The sequence below is a fragment of the Sorex fumeus genome, unplaced genomic scaffold (assembly GCF_029834395.1).
Source record: "Sorex fumeus unplaced genomic scaffold, SorFum_2.1 ptg000128l, whole genome shotgun sequence".
Classification (NCBI taxonomy): Eukaryota; Metazoa; Chordata; class Mammalia; order Eulipotyphla; family Soricidae; genus Sorex; species Sorex fumeus.
Genome location: NW_026606185.1, coordinates 38,632,574 through 38,652,978, shown reverse-complemented (window position 1 = coordinate 38,652,978; position 20,405 = coordinate 38,632,574). Strand labels below are relative to the sequence as shown.

The 20,405-nt window shown below is 45.6% G+C and overlaps 1 protein-coding gene across 2 annotated transcripts; it reads right to left on the bottom strand.

Annotated features, from left to right (window-relative positions):
- Positions 1 to 1,783: 1,783 nt before the first annotated feature.
- On the bottom strand, positions 1,784 to 9,811 carry CUNH18orf21 (chromosome unknown C18orf21 homolog). 2 transcript variants are annotated; one of them, XM_056138215.1, is made up of 5 exons: positions 9,681 to 9,811; positions 9,560 to 9,582; positions 8,225 to 8,424; positions 4,592 to 4,776; positions 1,818 to 2,484 (listed from the first exon to the last, which is right to left on the bottom strand). In XM_056138215.1, the coding sequence occupies exons 1-5, from the start codon at positions 9,755 to 9,757 to the stop codon at positions 2,331 to 2,333; spliced, it is 639 nt and encodes a 212-aa protein (XP_055994190.1). In that variant the 5' UTR covers positions 9,758 to 9,811; the 3' UTR covers positions 1,818 to 2,330. The 2 variants fall into 2 exon arrangements, with proteins under 2 accessions (XP_055994191.1, XP_055994190.1); XM_056138216.1 differs by lacking the exon at positions 4,592 to 4,776 and having other exon boundaries at positions 1,784 to 2,484.
- Between the last annotated feature and the right edge of the window lie 10,594 nt (positions 9,812 to 20,405).

The window sequence follows — 20,405 nt, the reverse complement described above, 5'->3', positions numbered from 1 at the left end:
GATCCCAGAGACTCAGAAACAAATCTCGAAACCCAGTGGCTTTTGGCAGAAATGTGTTCGGACCCTGCAGTAGGTTACTGTCACTGGGCCACCCCAGGGGTAAAAGGTGCTCTCCCTCCACCTGCTTCCCTTTGGTGGCTCAGTGGCTACCATCCTCCAGAGGCCACTGGACAGTCAGGCTTAGGCCCACAGTGACGAAACTTATTGGGCCTCACGGGATGGGGGTGGAGCCAGTCCTGTCCTCCCTACCCCAACAAGACCCCAAGTCATCGCCCACGAATGGCCTCTCTCGCTCCTGATCAAGCTGCTTAACGGCCATGATCTCAGAGACTCAGAAACAAATCTCGAAACCCAGCGGCTTTTGGCAGAATGCGTCCAGACCACGCAGTAGGTTACTGTCGCCGGGCCACCCCAGGGGGGAAAGGGTGTTATCCTTCCTCCTGCTTCCCCCCTGGAGGCTCGGTGGCCATCATCCTTCAGAGGCCATTGGACAGTCAGGTTTGGGCCTACAGTGATGAGACATTTTGGGCCTCACAGGATGGGGGTGGAGCCCGTCCTGTCCGCCCCACCCCGAGACCCCAAGTCACCACCCACGAACGGCCTTTCTGACTCCTGATCAAGCTCCTTAATGGCCATGATCAGACTCAGGAGCAAATCTCGGAACCCAGCAGGTTTTGGCAGAAATCCATCCAGATTTGTGTTAAAATTTCTGAATTTCAAAATCGCACAGCTACTACTGTAGCCACGTGACATCATATGTTATTCATAACCAGCAATAGAAAACATTGTCTACTGTTGCCTTTTCAGCAGATCTGAGTGTTGGGGTAAAATCTCAAGTAATAATGGTGGGTCTGTAGAAAATATTGAGTGTGATCAAAGTAGAGAGAGAGTAATGTGGAAATCATCTGTCCCACAGGTAGGGGGAGGGTGTGGGAGGGGGGTATACTGGGGTTGTTGGGGTTGGAGAATGGGCACTGGTGAAGGTACGGGTGTTTCATTGTATGCCCGAGATTTAGACCCGAAAGCTTTGTAAACTGCTCTCACTATGATTCAATAAATAAAATTATAAAAAATAATAAAAAAAATAAGGTGGAGTTCATGCACAATTCAATCATCTAATCAGTGGCTGAATAAATAGCAGTACTCTTACATAAAAACAAACAAAAAAAACAACACAAAAATATTGTAAACCACATTGAGTTCCAATTTCAACAAATTCTGCCAGAGCCTTGGAAATAAATTAATTTATAATAATAAATTATAGATTTTTTAGGGGCCCAGTATGGTCCAGTGGTTGAGCGGCTTTGCACTCCTAGCACCAACACATACGGCCCTTGGCCTCACAACAGGAGGTATATATGATTCCTCCCCCACCCCACCCCATGAGCACCATACCCACGTGTGCGAGTACTACAACCAAGTCCATGCCAACCCCTATTATTGCAACAGCAAAGGGAAAGGGGAGGGAAAATGTTGAGTACAGCGCTAGCTCATCAGTAAAAAACAAAACTGTACCATTAGAGACTTAAGGCACTAATCTGTTACTATGCTATACTCTGATGTAACATCTAGACCTAGAAATAAATCTTAAGAATAAATGAGATGCCACTCTAGTGAAATACAACTATAGAAACAGTTACATCAGAATGTCCCAGATCTTTTATTTATTTTGTATGTGAAGTAGGAGTAATAATCTGAATTTTTTTTAAATTTTGCTTTTTGGGTCACACCTGGCGATGCTCAGGGGTTACTCCTGGCTCTGCACTCTGGAATTACTGCTGGCAATGCTTGGGGGCCATATGTGGATGCTGGGAATCGAACTCTGGTCAGCCACGTGCAAGGCAAATGCCCTACCCACTGTGCTATCGCTCCAGCCCCTACATGTATTTTTAAATGCAATTATACAAAATTGTAGGCCAACAAGGAGATATACATTGGATGCTGCTTCTAGGCAGTGGGTCACCTGGAAGGGATCCTCATGAATGAGTAGACCCATGTGTGTTGTAACAGAGGTTTCCTTATGAAAGAAAATGAAATAATGAAAGCTGCTAATTAAGGGAGAAAATGATACCGCCCAGGTCCTTATACACTGCTACTATTTAACAAGGATCAGTCACCTACTTTTGATCCTGTTAACCACCCTTGAGGTAAGTAGGTTTTAGTTTTCATTCCAATGAGGTATTTTCTTCAGAAACACTGAGAGTCACTAACCAAAGTCTGTTCTTTACTTTGTTTCCACGTACTTGAAAAATGAGTTTTTAAACTGCAGTCTTTCCGACTCAATTTAACTGCAAAAGTTATACAAAACAGTTCTTTTCATAGTCTGTTCTTTATAGAGAAGATAAGAAATTTCTGAAGTCCATTGTGGGATTCTTTTGGGATTCGCTCTGACTAAGCAACATTTTTAACTGAGAAAAATGTTTCTTTGATTTGCTCGAATTCTTTGAGGAACAAATAGGTGTTGACTGTCCTGATGTAGGTGTTCTGAAAAGAAACAGAAAAAAACAATTATACCAACAAATAATGACTTAAAAGTGTTTTTTTGCTTGACTTGGATAATAGCCACTAGAATCATTTCCTACTCTGCAGTGGCTGTACTCAGCAGAGTCCTTCCTGTTTTATATCTCTGTGACATAAAGCAGCACTTGAGAGAGATACATTGGGTGGTTCTGCCAGCCTCTGTCACATTTGAAGGAGGAGGTTACCATGTCATCAGATTTCAAGTGCTGGACTTCAGAAGACAATTTTAAACAAGTACTTTGAAGCACCTGCCTCCTTCATTGCTCAAGACCACTTTTTGTCAACAGCAAAGGGTCCTGGGGCAAGGGGATGGCTCAGTGGCTGGGCGTTTGTTTTGCCAACATGAGGCTTTGGGCTCAGCTTTTAATACAGCCCACATGTACCAAATGTAACCCTGGTAGTTGTGCCATGACATCTGGCTGTCTCCTAGCCAGGCATGTGCCAGCGCCACAAGTTTATTTATTTATTTTTGGATGACCAAGATTTATTTATTTTTAAAAATTTTTATTAGTGAAACACCATGAGGTATACTTGTATAGCACAAAAAAATTTTTTTTGGTGTGCTTGGGTTTGTTACAATGATTGAGTACCCATCCCTTCACCAGTGCCTATTCTCCACCACCACTAATCCCAGTATCACTCCCACCCCCCATCCCCCAAATCCCACCCTGCCTCTGTGGCAGGGCATTCCCTTTTGATCTCTCCTTTTGCAGCACCACAACTTTATTTTTTTATTTTTTTTGCTTTTTGGACCACACCCGGCAATTCACAGGGGTTACTCCTGGCTCTGCACTCAGGAGTTACTCCTGGCGGTGCTCAGGGGACCATATGGGATGCTGGGAATCGAACCCGGGTCAGCCGCGTGCAAGGCAAACGCTCTACCTGCTGTGCTATCTCTCCAGCCCCAGCACCACAACTTTAAAGGAAGCATGACACCCAGGAAGCACTGTGAGTAGCGTGTGCCAGCACCACAAAAGCAGGAATGGTGGCACGGGAGGGGAGGGAAAATGAAAGGTGAAAACCACACAGGTAGGTAGCAACACACTGGATTTTCCCCACGAGAACGTAAGCTCCATGGGTTAGGCTCTGAACTAAGGGTATACTCCAGTACTTTTAAAAACAGTACCAGCACAGAAAAGACCTTCTAAAAATATCCACTGAATAAACTAATTCCCCATCTGGCATGTGTGTATTTATGCCTCATTCTATTTTGTTCCTTCCAATTGTGTCCCCAGTCCCTGGACCCTAATTTGGGATTTGTCAGTCTGATGCCTTTTCTGACTTCTCATCTGTATAAATGTGGATTATCTTTCTGATTCCTGCATATGTCTCAGCAGCAGTCTGCTCTAAATGCCACTGATTTATTTTAAATATACCAACTTCTCTACTCAACAGTGTATTCTACAATGAAACCCTATCATACATACGTAATACTGAAATAAATAAAACTGGACTTGTGCTGGAGAGCTCAATGGGTTGGGTGCACACCCTGGGTCTGATCCCCACTACCGCATGGTTTTCCTACCAGAAGGGAGCCCAGAGCCAGGGTAGCTTCTGAGCACCATCAGGTGAGGCCAAAAACAATATAACTGGACTTGAAATTTTATTTTATTCTGAGGTTTGGGCCACATGCAGCAGTGCTCAGAACTTACTCCTGGCTCTGCACCCTGGGTGACTTCTGGGCTCTGGGAACCATATGGTCAATTCCTGAGCACCGCAGGGGATGACCCAACCCCTGCCCCAACCACCTCCCCAAAAACAAAAGGAGGAAAATAAAAACCAAGCATAGAACAATATGTCAAATTCAGGGAGTCTGTGCTAAACAATGAGAAGAAATGAGTTAACAGGAACAGTTCAAATAAGCTTAACAAACTAAGATACCTGGGGGCTGGAGCAATAGCACAGCAGGTAGGGTGTTTGCTTTGCACATGGCTGACCCGGGTTTGATCCCCAGCATCACATATGGTCCCCTAAGCACCACCAGGGGTAATTGTTGAGTGCAGAGCCAGGAGTAACCCCTGTGCATCACCAGGTGTGACCCAAAAAGCAAAAAACAAAACAACTAACATACCTGAAAACCAAAGCTGGGCTTTTGCCTGTGGAACCCAATATATCAGGGCCTGGCGTCTTCCTCTCTGGAGTCTTGAGGCTGCGTTTACCGACTGGCGTGGCAGGGTTGCTCTTCAGTGCCGACAGAGAACTTCTACTCTTACCATCATATTTAACTGTTCTGTTACATGTTTTACAAGTGACCAACTATCATAAAAGAAGAAACAATCAGGGTTGGTTTCTCAAAATTTAATACAATGAACAACATATTCATTAAGTTCTTCTTTGGAAGGGACTACACTAGGTATTAATGAATCAGAGGCTGTCTTTGGGGATTTCTAATCTAGCAGCGGCATTCTGACTAGATACACACATCTAAAGTAAGGAAACTTTAAAAAACACCTTAGGGCCAGGAGTCACACGTTTGCCTTGAACTCGTATCCCCGGCAACCCATATGGTCCCCCAAACACCCGGATAACCCCTGAGCATCACTGGATGTGACCTAAAAAGCACTCCCCCCGCCATTCTCCCCAAACCCCAACACCTTAAATTAATGGTGCAACACTTTCATCTATTTAAAAGATCAAGTTATGGGACACTGAGATAGTTCAGAGGTTAAGGTACATGCCTTGAGGCCTGCAGACCTCAGTACCTGGCCCCTCAAGCATAGCTGGAAACAGACTGGAGGTACCCTGGCCCCTGCCGGTTGTGGCTCTGGAGATCCCCTGCGAGCCCAGCACTGACAAAATAGGTCCAGTGATCAACAGCATCGAGGGACCAAAGCACCTTAGTACTTTGTTTTGTGTTGTTTTTTTTTTTTTTGGTCACACCCGGTGATACACAGGGGTTACTCCTGGCTCTGCACTCATGAATTACTCCTGGTGGTGCTCAGGGAACCATATGGGATGCTGGGATTTGAACCCGGCTTGGCCGCGTGCAAGGCAAATGCCCTACCCGCTGTGCTATCGCTCCAGCCCCCACCTTAGTACTCTGAACCCTCCCATGGATGCATTGACTGCTTGGCTGAGAATTGGTGGCACAGGACCCAGGCCTTCTGAGTACCCCTTTGGAGATTCACTCCCTGCCCCCCACCCCCTCCAAAATAGCACCAAAGTTTCTACTTTCTCTACGAGAATCCTATCTGAAGTTAATGAAGGAGATTGGGAATCATTCTTTAACATATGAAGGGTGTCTTCATATTAGGAGACAAGTTTGTTTTGGGGCCATATCTGGTGGTGCTCAGGGGGGCATACAATAGCCCGCTGAGCGATCTCTCTGACCCACATTAACCGTCTAACAAACTCTAAGCCTTTTCACTAGAAACTGGCAAAAATCACTACAATTCTGTGACCTCTTTAAAATGTGATTCTATTACTATGGGTCCAAATAGTAATTTACAAAAACACCAAATAAATTCTCACATACTCACACCTCTTCACTGTTAGCTCAAGGGGTACACCTTCTCAAATGAACCTTGAATCAAGAGATTCATCTTTTTAGCAACATTCCTTTCTTTTTTGTACCTGACTCCCAATGTAGAGAAGCCTAGGCCTCAATAAAATTGATGCTTACTTAGCTGAGGTAATTACTTTGATATTGATGAGCAAGTGAAAATAAAGATAAAGATAATTATATTAACAAAGGGTCGTGTAAGCTTTTTTATGCTGTTTTATTGTCAATTTCAGGAAAATGCAGTCACCTGTCCTATACTGTAAATGTGGCAGATCCAAACCAAAATACTAGTTTTAGGTGAGACATAAGCTATCACTAAGTCCAGCATCTGCTAGTACTTAGGCAGCAAACTTATAATGTGTTAGCAGAGGATATACAGATTAAAATGAATTTGATACTGGTCACTATTTAGTAGTAGACTACAAATAACTTGAGTTTTATAGCTTTATCCCATTTTAAATTCCTAACAGTTGTTTGGTGTAAGAGCCTTAAATGTTAAACCAGTGAACATATATGCATTTGCCTTGGTTGGGCATAGCCTTTAGTACCATGAGTAAATCTATTAATATGTAAAGTAGTGTTGGAAGGACCTGATAACTGGGGAAACAGGGATCACCGCACTTCAGTTAAGTCACATCAGTCAGCTCCAGAAATCCTCATATTTGTGAAAATGTACTAACAATGTGATCTGAGAACACGGGAGAGCTCATGATTATTTTGAGGTAATTATGAGAAACAAAAGCAAGCCATACTCTTGAAGAAAAAGGAATGACTCTGTATTCTGAACAATGATACAGCTAGAGGGGCTGGAGTGATAGTCTAGTGGGTAGAGCATTTGCCTTGCATGTGGCTGACCCAACTTCTATCCCCAGCTTTCATTAGATTCCCTGAACATTGCCAGGAGTGATTCCTGAGTACAGAGTGAGGAGTAACCCCTGAGCACTGCTGAGTGTGGGTCAAAAAAAAAAAAAATACTACACTGTCACACCCACAATCTACCTCCGGGTGCCATCTAAGGTGCCATCTAAGCTCATCACTGGCCTTGATCCAGCGAATCCTGGAAGACTGCAGCTCACTGGAGATCTCTCTGGACCCGTATTGGAGCCAATTCCACCAGGTGTCCCAGCTCCACCCACTACAGATGAAAGCCTGGTGGCCATGAGCTTCCAGAAGAAAAACCCAGGTACGTGGGGGTTTAGGGACTAAGACTCCAGGCCACAGGGCGGCAATGGAGACAGGCCGTCCCTCCCCGTCTCCACACCTGCTGGGGGTCCTGGCTGGCATGCCCATGATCTGCCTCCGGGCACCATCTCAGTGCATCCAACGACCTTGATCCAGAGATTCCCAAATGAACCTCAAAATAGGTTAGCTCCCTGGTGGCTGGAGTGATAGTACAGTGGGTGGGGTGTTTGCCTCGGACACAGCTGACCCAGGTTCGATCCCCAGCATCCAATATGGTCCCCTGAGCACCGCTAGGAGTAATTCCTGAGTGCAGAGCTAGGAGTAACCCCTGTGCATCGCCAGATGTGACCCAAAAAGAAAAAAAAAAAAAGGGATTAGCTCCCTACAGAGACGTCTCTGGACCCCAACCATTTACAATTTTAGGATTCCAGAAGCGCACGGCCATGCAACCGCTCCTGATAATTAATAATAAGCAATAGAAAATAAATTAGCATCTGCCCCTGGCCAGGCAGGCTCAAATGGTGGTGGGAAAATTCAAAATAATGGTGGTGGGATTGGTGTTGAAATACTGAATGTAATCAATTCATGCAAACAACCGTATGAAAATAAATTTTTAAAAATATATTAAAAAATACTACAAATTGTAAATATTCAGGCTGATATTTGAGGGGCTGGGAGGACTCTCCCCAGTTCTCTGGGGAGCCACCACTTTGGAGATACTTGACTTGGCTGTGATTTGGGAGCTCAGGACCAGCAAGGTGGTACTGCTTGCATCCACTGATGATGGGGGCGAGGATCTCTTATACACAAGGCATGTGCTCCATCCACTCCTCTGAGCTAACTTCCCAGCCCGAAGCCTTCTTTTTTTTTGGTGGGGAGGCTTCTGGGTTACATTCCAGAACACATGATGAGGAAGCCTTAGCCCCGGTGCTGTCTCTGGTCCCTCAAGCTTATTCTTAACCTCATTTTAAGTTAAAGAAAATTCTGGTTTACTTAAAACATACTGAAGTGACAGCTTACCAGTACACTTTTGGAGTCTTTGTACTTTTTCACAATTTTGGCATCTTTAAAACTGAGTATTTGATTCCTTGCTTCTCGACTCAGAAGTTTCTGTATTCTTGGTGTCAGTCTGGGCTTGGGTTTAAGCCGAACTCGTGAGTTATCGAGAACCAGCAACTGGAAACAGTAGGGACAGGTTTCTTCAAAAGTACCTCTGTCATCTAAGATTACACAAAAGTGAAATAATATCGTTACCTCGAACAGTAAATATTACACTTATGAAAGTGTATCAATAAGAAAAATAAGCATAATGCTGTGGATTATGGGCAAATTCTGCAGTTGGCTCTCATTTCAAGTAACTTACCTGACCCCTGCCCTGGCCTTTCTGCGCTCATGTATGCACTGGCCAGCTACCAATTCACTATCTCAGCGGTAAGGCGTTTGCCTTGCACGCAGCCGACCCGGCAGACCCGAGTTCAATTCCTCTGCCTCTCTCGGAGAGCCCGGCAAGCTACCGAGAGTATCTCGCCCTCATGGCAAAGTCTGGCAAGCTACCCTGATGTATTCCATAAGCCAAAAACAGTAACAATAAGTCTCACAATGTTACTGGGCCCCCTCAGCAAATCCAAGAACAACAGGAGGACAGTGCTACAGTGCTACCACCAAGGAGATACATATAGGGTATTAAGAGCTGCTTTTTTATTTCTATAGGGGAGCTCTAAGCAAATGAAGACTGATAAAACAGTGGGATCAAAAATGCCCTGGACATTATGGAACTGCATAATTTTAATTTCAGGCCAACCTGTAACTCTTCAAAGCTGTACAAAGTATCCTACAAAACCCTGGCAACGGGTTTTCGGCAGCAATACAGCCGGAGAGGAAAGTATGGTATTTGGGAAAAGGTAAAGGTGTGTGTGAAAAAGTGAGCACAGCATCTGGGAGGGGGAGAGACATCCCGTATTTAGTCCAGGACTTTAAAAGGCATATTTCCTATGGCCAGGGGGAGGCTGGCGTGGGTTGGAGTGAAACGCTTTTCCTTCTTCACTGCGATGGGAACTGTGACCTTGGTACTTCTGCGAGGCGCCCATGGGCTACGGAAAGGTCTGTGAGCTCGGACCGGGGAGGTAAACTGCGTGGGGCAAAGTCACCAAGGAAGCGGTTGCAGTTAGAAAAGGGGGCGGAGGGCTGGGTCCCAGGACCCTCCAGCAGGGAGACCCTAGAGAAGGCCGAGTCGCGTGTCACACGCGTCTCAAGGATGATGGGGCGAGGCGCAAACAGGGCACGGGGGTCTGTGCATTGCTCACAACTGCTGGACGCGGCGCGATCCGACCCCAGCCCCGGCGTGAGCTCTCCTACCTTGCGACGAGCTGTAGGCCCAGCTGCAAGAGAGCAGAGAGAGGCGTGAGAGATACAGGAACCGAGCCCGGCGCCCGCCCGGCCGCCCGCCCTCCCGCCCGGCGCGCGCCCGGCAGCTCACAGCAGGTAGCGGGCCTGGCCCGGGCAACTCTCGCGCAGCAGCCGAGCCGCCGCCTCCAGGTATTGCTTCTGCCTCATCCTACAGCCGGAGGAGACTCCGGAAGCCGCTGCTCGGTGTGGCCCACTCCAGAGTCCGGGTCCTGCCTCCCTCCGGAAGCCGGCACCCTCGGACGAAGGGTTCCGGGGCTCCTGGGGCCCGGCGGGCGCGCAGGCGCGTCCTGCCCCACCCGCAAGCCCCCCCCCCCCCCCCCCCCCCCCCGCCCTGTTGCCCGGGTTCTGTCCCCACCCCAGGACCTGATGCTAGCTGCAGTTGCTTGCCCCGCTGGAGGCGGCCAGGTCAGAAGCCAGGCAGTGCAGTGGGCCTCTGCCTTTTGCCGGCCTCCTCCGTAATGCCCCAGGCGGCCTCAGTCCTGTCTCTGTCCCATTGCTTTGAACTTGGTGCGGGCCGGGGATGTGCGGTCTGTGCGGGGGACGCGTGGCCTGTGTCCTCCTCTAAGACTGGCTCCAGCCTGTTATGGACGCGTTTGTTAATTTTTATTAATTTTTAAAAATATTTATTTATTTTTTATTTAATCACTGAGAGATAGACCCTTACAAATTTGTTCATGATTAGGTCATATTTCACGCCTACAGTTTTCCAACACCCATCCCGCCACCAGTGTACATTTCCCCAGCACCAGTGTCCCCAGGTTCCGTCCCATCAGCCCACTGCCTCAAGCCAGCCTCTATAGCAGATACTTCTCTCTTCTCTCTCTCTCTCTCTCTCTCTCTCTCTCTCTCTCTCTCTCTCTCTCTCTCTCTCTCTCCCCCCCCACCCCTCCATTCCTTCTCTCCTTCCCTCCCTCCTTCCTTCCTTTCGGGCATTGTGGTTTACAATACAGATACTGAAAGGTTGTCTATATCTTTTTGTTTACTTTTAACATTCAGCTCTTGTCCAGTGTGATCATTTCTGTTATTGTCAATGACAGTTTTTTAAAAATTTTTGTAAAGTTGCTCACAATAATGGGTTACATTCAATATTTCAACACCAGTCCCACCACCATCACACCTTCCCACCACCATTATTTGAATTTCCCACCACCACTCAAACCTGCCAAACAGGCAGATGCTAGATAATTTATTTGTATTGCCTGCTATGAACAACATAAGATGTCTCTCGCGTTGCTGCTAGCTCCTAGAAATCTAAAATTTTAGATAATTAGGGTCTGGAGAAATCTCTGCAGCTGAGCTGCTCGTTTTCGAGATTCTTTTGTGTGTCTCTGGATCATGGCTGTTAATGAGCTTAAATAGTTGCCACAGGCACTCATGGGTTTGACATCCAGGGTCCCATGGGGGTGGGGAGATGGGAAGGGCCTCCTGGGATAGGGCTGGAGTTTGCCCTCACTAATTCTGAGTACCTGCGCTTTAAATTGGGCTCTGGAATTCCTAGGGGGCAGGTGGAGGGACAACGCCTGGTCCTGTCTGAGGAATCCCGGTGAAATCGGCCTGTCGCAAAGTCCAGAGGCATCTCTGCAGAGATTCTTCTGTGTTCTCTGGATCATGGACATTAATGAGCTTAAATAGTTGCTGGAGGCAGCTCTTGGGACATTCAGGGTCCCATGGGGGCGGGGAGATGGAATGACAGCTTTTTGTTGTTGTTGTTGTTTGTTTGTTTGTTGCTCTTTGGGTCACACCCTGCGATGCTCAGGGGTTACTCCTGGCTCTGCACTCAGGAATTACTCCTGGCGGTGCTCGGGGGACCATATGGGATGCTGGGAATCGAACCTGGGTCAGTCCCGTGCAAGGCAAATGCCCTACCCGCTGTGCTCTGGCTCCAACCCCTGTGTTTTGTTTTGTTTTGTTTGGGAGATGGAATGACAGCTTTTTGTTATTGTTGTTTGTTTGTTTGTTTGTTTGTTGCTTTTTGGGTCACACCCAGCGATGCACAGAGGTTACTCCTGGCTCTGCACTCAGGAATCACCCCTGGCAGTGCTCAGGGGACCATATGGGATGCTGGGAATCGAACCCAGGTTGGCCGCGTGCAAAGCAAACACCCGCTGTGCTAATGCTCCAGCCCTGAAATTTGTACATTTTAAGGTGTCCATTTAGTGCATTTACAATGCTGTGCAACCTTGCCTACTATTTAGTTCAGAATATGTCTGTCACTTGATTGTTTTTGTTTTGGAGCCATATTCTTTACTCCTGCCTCTGCACTCAGGTTCACTCCTGGCGGTGCCCTGAGCACCCTATGGGATGTGGGAGGTGAACCCAGCTTGACTGCAAGGAGGCGAGCACCTTGCCTGCTGTACTAATGTTCTGGTTCCCATTTCTATCACTTTAAAGGAAACCCTATACCTATTTATCACTTGATACCCATTCTCCTTCCTCTTTCTTTGAGCTCTGGCAGTCACTATAAAGGGAAGTGCCCGGAAGGAACCTGGGACAGTCGTGTGCAAGGCAAGTGCCCATACCCAGTGCACTATCTACTTTCTGTCTCAAGGAATTTACTTACTCTGTTCTGTACTTTTCATAGATGGGATTGTCTCTGTGGCCTTTTAACCACCTGATTTCTACTTAATTATGTTTCTGAGGTTCATTTGCCTTACAGAAGGTATCAGCACTTCTTTTTTTTTAATGGTTGAATAATATTGATCACTTGATCACTTGACTTCCTGTTAATGGTCGATTTGTTCGAGCGGGCGCCAATAACATCTCCATTTGTCCCCGTCGCGTGCTAGTGTAGCCCATTGGCGTCTGTTCGTTCTAGGAACACGAAGAGCCTCAAACCAATCATTCATGATCTTGATGAAGAAGTCTGACCATCTGGTAGGTGGGTGGCCACACGGTCTTTTGACATCCCATGGAATCCAGTCAGTAAGGGCTCTAGTCCAGCGGTCGTCTCTAAATCTCATTATGTGACAGCCCATCTGATTTTTGACGCCTTGGCAAATGAGATAGCGTCCCAGATTCTTGATCATCGACGGAGGTCGGAACTCCAGATTCTCTCTCTCATTTGAGTGAAACATGATACTCCAAGCATAGCTCTTTCAGTTCCTCTTTGGGAGACCCAAATAGAGTTCTCATCCTGTTTGCATAGGGCCCAGGTCTCTGAGGCATATGTTAATGCAGGAAGAACAGTGGAATCAAAGACATGTGCCTGGATATGTGGTATATGCTACTTGGTATCTATTTCTCCACTGAAGGGCATTTGCGTTTGGCTACTGTGAGTAGTTCAGCTGTTCCTTGTTTTCTACAGCCTATTCCCAGTGCAGTGCTTTGGGTGCTCTTATTGGTGCTCTTGATCCTCATGGGACCATGTGTAATTGGGGATCGAACCTGGGGCTCCTGTTCTCTGCCATGTTTTCTGTTCTTTTGTATAGAAAAACCATAGAAACTATATAAAGATTTATTATATGACCCAGCATACCACCCCGTCCCAACCCCCTGCCAGGGCCCACACCCAGCACTGCTCAGTGTTTACTCCTGGTGGGGCTCAGGGGACCATATGGGATGCTGGGGGTCAAACCTGGGTTGGCCGCATGGAAGGAAAGCAACCTAGCTGCTGTACTATTGGTCTGTACATGGTCATATGGTACTTTTGTGTTTAAAGAGGTCCAATGATTTCTCTACATCCTGCCACACTCATTCTTTCTTTTTGGGGGGGTGGGTGTTGCAATGCTCACAGTCATATTGCACTGGCTGCTGTGACAGGGATTATACTCCACAGGGATGAGGAGCAGTGCTGGGGATGAAGTCAGGGGCCTTACATGTGCAAGGCAGATGGTCACCACTGGACCGTACCCCTTCCTGGGCACTGCGCTCATGTTTCACAATTTGTATTTATGTTGAATGTTTTTTTTTTCCTCTCATTTTGTTTTTGATTTTGGAGCCAAAGCAAGCAGTGCTCAGAGGTTACTCCTGGCTTTGTTCTCAGGGATCACTCCTGATGGTGATCAGGGGACCTTGTGTACAAAGCAAGCAAGGTGATCTCTTTGACTTTGGTTTTTCTAGGGGCCACTCCCCTAGAGGGAGGAGAATGTTGGGCTGGTTGAACTCAGGGCACTCTGTCACTCAGCCATATGCCTGGTTCTGTTTTTAAATTCTAACCATCCTAGTAAGTATGAAGAGGTGTTTTATTGTGGTTTTGATTTGTATTTCCCAAATGACTAATGATATTTTGCATCTTTTCAAGTGTTGGTTGGCATTTTGTATATCTTCTTTGAAGATATATCTATTTAAGTCCTTTTCTTTTATTAGTTTGCTTGCTTTTTGTTGTTGAGTTAAGAGAGTGTTTTATATAAATATAATACTATATATTTAATATGTAATTCTATACATTTACTGTCCAAATATTATTTATATACTATATGTTATTTATATAATAAAAGTTTTGTATTATATGTCATAATCTGTCTTCTCATTGTTCATTGATTTGCTCGAGCAGGCACCAGTAATGTCTGCATTGTAAGACTTGTTACTGTTTTTGGCATATCAAATATGCCCTGGGGAGGTTGCCAGGCTCTGCCTGGGATACTCTCGGTAGCTTGCCAGGCTCTCTGAGAGGGACGGAGGAATCGAACTCAGGTCAGCCGCATGCCAAGCAAACGCCCTACTGGCTGTGCCATCGCTCCAGTATATATATATATATATATATATATATATATATATATATATGTCATAATATACATGAGTATTATATATTATATGTTGTACAAAATGCTAGACTCTTATTTGTTCATCAAACTATATTAATTTTTTATTATTACAATTTTGGTTGTTTTAATAGTGTTGAAGTTTATGGTATTACCATCAATGTACTCATGACCCTCCACCATTATTTCTTTCTTTTAATTTATTTTTGTTTTGAGACCACACCCAATGATCCGCAGTGGTTACTTCTGGCTCTGCATTTAGAAATTATTCATGGCAGTGCTTGGGAGATCAGATGGGATGCTGGGGATTGAACTGGGGTAGGCCGCATGTAAGGCAAACGCCCTGCCCACTGTACTATCTCTCTCGCCCTCTCTACCGTTATTTCTACGTCATCTCTAGTTTGATCTTTTCTGCTCTTCACCCCATCCTTCAATTTTAATTTGAGAAAGAAGTTACATCAGACAAAAGCTCATAAACAATATGTCCATTAATATCTATATAGTCATTTATGTTTTTCTAGAGAAAATTATACCTGCTTACTTTTCCGTCCTATTTCTAGAGGAAGTATATATATATATATGTGTGTGTGTGTGTGTGTGTGTGTGTGTGTGTGTGTGTGTGTGTATAGACACCCCCCCACTCACCAGCAGTTCACACACAGGCACACACACACACACACTCAAATAGAATCATACTCCCTTATGATAGAACTTGCCTTTTTTCCCTAACAATGGACCACAGGCAACTTTTTTTTTTGGCTTCAAATTATTTATTATTTTATGTATCATTTGTCACATCGGTTTTATTGTTTTCACCTTAATATTTTTTTTTTTTTTTTGCTTTTTGGGTCACACCCGGCGATGCTCAGGGGTTACTCCTGGCTCATGCACTCAGGAATTGCCCCTGGCGGTGCTCAGGGGACCATATGGGGTGCTGGGAATTGAACCTGTGTCGGTCATGTTGGCTGCGTGCAAGGCAAACGCCCTACCCGCTGTGCTATTGCTCCAGCCCCACCTTAATATTTTTTTTTTATGTAGGAGTACTGCTCTTTATTCACCCACTGATTAGGCTGATTGAATTGGGCATGAACTCCACCACAGAAAACTTTCTAACTTAGAATACATAGTTCTGAGCCAATGAGATAGTACAGAGGTAAGGCATTTGCCTTGTATGTGACTGACCTGGGTTTCATTCTTGGCACCACATATGGTCTCCCAAGACCCACCATGAGAAAGCCCTGAGTACCACTGGTTATGGTCTAATCTCCTGCACAAAAGAAAGGGGGGTGGGATATGTAGTTCTTAAATGCCAATAGCTGACAATGGCTGCAAAATATAATGAGCCATAATTTATTTAAGCATTTTCCTTATTAATGAACTGTCAACATTTTTCAGAGCTTTGCTATTCTATTTTAAAGACTGCAAAAGCAAAAAATCGGATATATTCTGGTGCTTTTTATTTCTTTTGCCTGAATTGTTAAAAGAGCAATTATTGAGTGGGATGATATGTAAATTTTTAATTTGCCACATCATCCAAAAGCAGTTGTAACAATTCACACTTTCATCATTAGTGTCTGAGAAAGCTGGGACAAGCCGGTGAGTGAAAAAGCAAAGGCCATTGGTTCACTTAAATACTAGAGACAAAAAAACCTCTTTTCATATGTTTCTTGATAGTTTACATTTTTTCTTGTGAGGAGAAATCTGTTGAACTGTTCATCAATTTGTATGAGATCTTAGTAAGTGGGGGAAAATCCATACTCTGCTTGTTGCATAAAATGCAACACTGGGAAGGAGAGATAGTACAGTGGGCCAGGTGCTTGCTTTGCATGAAGCTGATTCGGGTTTGATCCTCAGCCTGTGATTCCCTGAGGAATTGCTAGAAATGATCCTTGTGCACAGAGCCAGGAGTAACACCAGTAACAGTACAGAACACCACTGCATGTGACCCCCAAGCCAGAAAAAAGAAAATAAAATGCAATACTGTCTTACCTTTTATGTTCTACATGACTTATAACATTTTTACCATACAGTTTTATTTTATGTAGCCAAACATTTTCTTCTTTATTTTATTATTATTTACTTTATTGTTATTATTGTTATTATTAGTAGTAGTATTGGGGTAGGATTTGTGGTGCAGCTCCTGGTGGTCCTCAGGGGCAGTCTGAGCTCTGTGCTCAGGAATGACACACACTGGGGATGCTTCTGGTCCCAGTGTGTGTCTCACTTATGGGGTTGGAGAGTTGGGTACTATAGTGGGTACAGTGGAGAGTAGTATAGCGGGTGGGTAAGGTGCCTGCCTTTCACAGGGCCAATCCAAGTTTAACCCTTGGCACTCCTTATGACTGCCAGCTTCCCAAGCACTACTTGGGAGGCTCTCAACGCCAGAAGGAAAGGAAAAGTAATTTGCAGATAACAGCCACATGGGCTTGTCTTACTGCTACGCGCCTGCTTCTGACTTCCAGGAGGATTTTCTTTGTGAGATAGACATTTCTAAATCATGCACTTTCTGTAGTACTAATTTTATTTTCAATTTTATCCATTTTTGACTTTTCAAAGTAACGTCGTATTGGGAAAAGTTTAAAATATACAAAAGTAGTGAAAACTCTTTTGCCTTCATTCATCTTCAACAAATTCCAGTAAATCTTCTGCTTTTGTTTCCCTCCATCCTCTCCTCTGCCCTTCTCCTGCCTCACCTTTGGGCCTCATTGGAGATGTGGGGGAAGGGGTTTGGGATGGTCAGAGACAGGCCAGAGTGCTGCTGAGAAATCGTGTCCCTCTCATGTGTCCTGCAGCTGTTTGATCATTTCACTCGTCTCTTAAAGTCCCCAGGTCCTTCACTAGCCCTCTCGTACCTTTGGCCTCGATTGCTCCTTCATAGAAAAACCAGAATCCATCTTATCTTCGTTATTATAGAGTCTGCAGACTAGCAGAGGTGAGAAGTTTGTGGAGAGTCTGGGCTTCTGCCTCTTTTGATCTCCCTGCTCCTCAGACCTCAGCTGTGGCTTCATCTGCCGATGTGCAAGAAGGTGAGCACCTCTGGGCATGGCATCTGTCTTCTAGCAGAGAGAAGAGAGCCTAAAAGCCATTTCATTTTTTCAGCCAAGAAAGTGAAGCCTCTTATTTATTGGAAAGTCAGTCCCCCCTGCCCACTTATAGCTGCAAGGGGTACCACGAAGATGGGCAGTTTTGGTGAATAGCCCCAATAAGTTAGAAATGGGTTTTGGGTGGCCAGTTCCCTCTCTGTCCTCAAATATTATTGCCATCAATTATGTATGCCCTCAAATATGAGGGGTGCCCTCAAATGTCTTACCTGTTCTTTTGTTCCCTTCCCCCTTCTTCCTCTCCAAAAAAGGATGGGGGTTTCTTCTTTTTGTTTATGTTTTTGGGCCATACCTTGTGATGTTCAGTCTCACTCCTGGCTCTGCACCCAAGAATTACTCTTGGTGGTGCTCTGGAGACCCTGTGGGATACCAGGAATCAAACAGGTCAGTGCAGGCAAGGAAAGCACCCTACCCCTGTACTATGGCTCTAGCCCCTGGATGGCGGTTCTTCCATCTGTCATAGATCTTGCTCTATCCTCTTCCATGTTCTTGGACTTCAGTTATCTCTTGTGTCTTTATCTTTTTCCTCTTTCCAACTTTCTTTTTTTTGGGGGGGGGTCACACCCACGATGCTCAGGGGTTACTCCTGGCTCTGCACTCAGGAATCACTCCTGGCGGTGCTTGGAGGACCATATGGGATGCTGGGAATTGAACCTGGGTCAGCTGCGTGCAAGGCAAACACCCTACCCGCTGTGCTATCGCTCCAGCACCCTCTTCCCAACTTTCTCATCCACACACTCAAATCTGCCTCACATCATAACAAATACACACAGCAGCCCCTCTCACGCCCCTCACCAGCTCTCTGCTTCATTACTTGCATCCAGTGGTTGGACTTCCTGGTCACACTTGCTCTCTCCATCCTCACCCCTGCTCTTCACACCAGCATCTCTCCTGGTATCATTCTTTCCCCGCACCATGTCACTAGAAGGAAAAGATTTCCTCACCCGTTTATTACTAACCTGGCCCAGCTCCTCAGCCAGTCCCTGCTTTTGCCTGCCCGCCCCTCTGACAATCTCTGTGCTTCTCCCTTCTCTGTCCAGGTACCTGTGTGCCCGTCTATAAGTCATAAGTCAGCGTCTGCATCGCTCCGTCTCTTCCTGTCTATTTTGGTTTCTTCATCTCTTTCCTTTTTCTTTTCCTCTTCTGCCCTTTTAAACTCTATTAAACCAGCTGTCATACTAACCAGAGGCGTCTTTTAATATGTCATGTGTTAAATCAATCGGACAGGAAGTACTGACCGAGTCTCTCTTAACATAAGCTGCCTATCACAGTGCGGCGGACAGAGCATACGACGGCATCGGAGAGGCCAAGTTGGTATCTGACCTGTGATTGTGCATCTCCAGTGCCAAAACGCTTCCCGGCTCATGGGCTGTCACTCAGCTGTAAGAAGGAAAACTGTCTCCAGTGGACCCCAAGTAAGCCTTCCTGTGTCTTTTACTTTTACATCTTCATTCTTCTGGACACAAAGTGAAACACAACCATTCTTTTGTTTGTTTGCTTGTTTATGGCCACATCCAGTTGTGTTCAGAGCTCTGAGTGCAGGGATTATCCTGGCGATGCACAGGGGACATATGGAGTGCTGGGAATGGAACCTAGTCCCATGCAGGGCAAGTGCCCTGCCTACTGTGCTATCTCTTTGGCCCCTGAGACAGAACCATTCTTGTTGATCTTCCACAAAACCCTTCCAGTACTGTAAAGACAGATGTCATGCTTCCCTTGATTACTTCTGTCACTGTGACACCATCCCCAGGCTCTCTCCACATCTCCCCCAGATGTCACGGTTAGCATATTCCTCAGTGACTGAGGCCAGGAAACCTCTCTTCTGTTGCGGAGCCATTGGAGCATGGTTCTTCTTGGGTTCTGGTCCTTCTTGGGTTCTGGTGCGTTGCTGTGATGAGCAGGGTCCAGCCGAACCTGGGCTAACTGCCTAGCATCATTCTGATCATTCTGAGCACAGCCCGAGCACCAACACCCAGGCTGACCAACATCCTAGACTGACCCTTCCTATCTGTAAAATAAGACAAAATGCTTAGATGATTATTTTAAAAAGAGACGTTATTCTGAGACCAAGAAGTAGTGTTCCCTGCTCCTTCCCTCACACCCCATTCTCTGCTGGGCCACACTTGGCAGTGCTCAGGGGCCATTCCTGGGCTCAGAACTGACTATGTAGTGCCTGAGATTAAACTGGGATTGGCTGCATACCAGACAAGCACCTTAACCCCAATACTCTCTCTCTAGTCCCAAAGTAGTGTGTTTTAGTAGCAAGGGCACTGCACACAGTGGATGCTTTGTAGTTGTTGGTTGACCTAACGGAGGAGGTCCTGGGTGCCTCAATGTGAAGTGTGGAGGAATTGATGCAGTCAGAACCATCTGTAGGGAGATGTAAAGGCCTGCATCAAGTAGGGGAGCATTTCATATCTTCACTGAAAATGAATTGGTGTTGCTAATGATGCGTTTGGGGCCTGGGAGTGCTACAGGGCTCAGTATTAGAACTCCTGCCTTGCAGACACAAGGCCATGAATTTAATTCCTGCCACCGAGGCTGCATGCAATCCTGGTGGCATCTGTGATTAACATCCCCAGCATCATAATCAAATGAGCAACCAACCCCCAGCAAGCACTGCAACCAAAGTATGAGGCCGCCAGTCATCATAACAACAAAAATAAAAACACAAAGAAGGGAAGGGAGGTAAAATGATGATGCCTTGGAAGCTACCAAATTAATTCCCACTGAAGTCTACCAATGAACTTGGCTTTATTTTGAAAATTGACAAGGCAAAGAATTCGTCTTTAATCCTGTTTTTCCTATATTGTACATGGACATAACTAAGTATGTCCATATTAGAATGCAGAAAAACTTATTTTTAAAGACATATTTCCATAAATATACAAAGAAGGCACTACAGGATTAGAATATCAACACTTTGCAACCAAAAATGAATTAATGGACGTATGCACAAAGCTTTTTTCTAATAGAGATGAGACAGATGGAGAA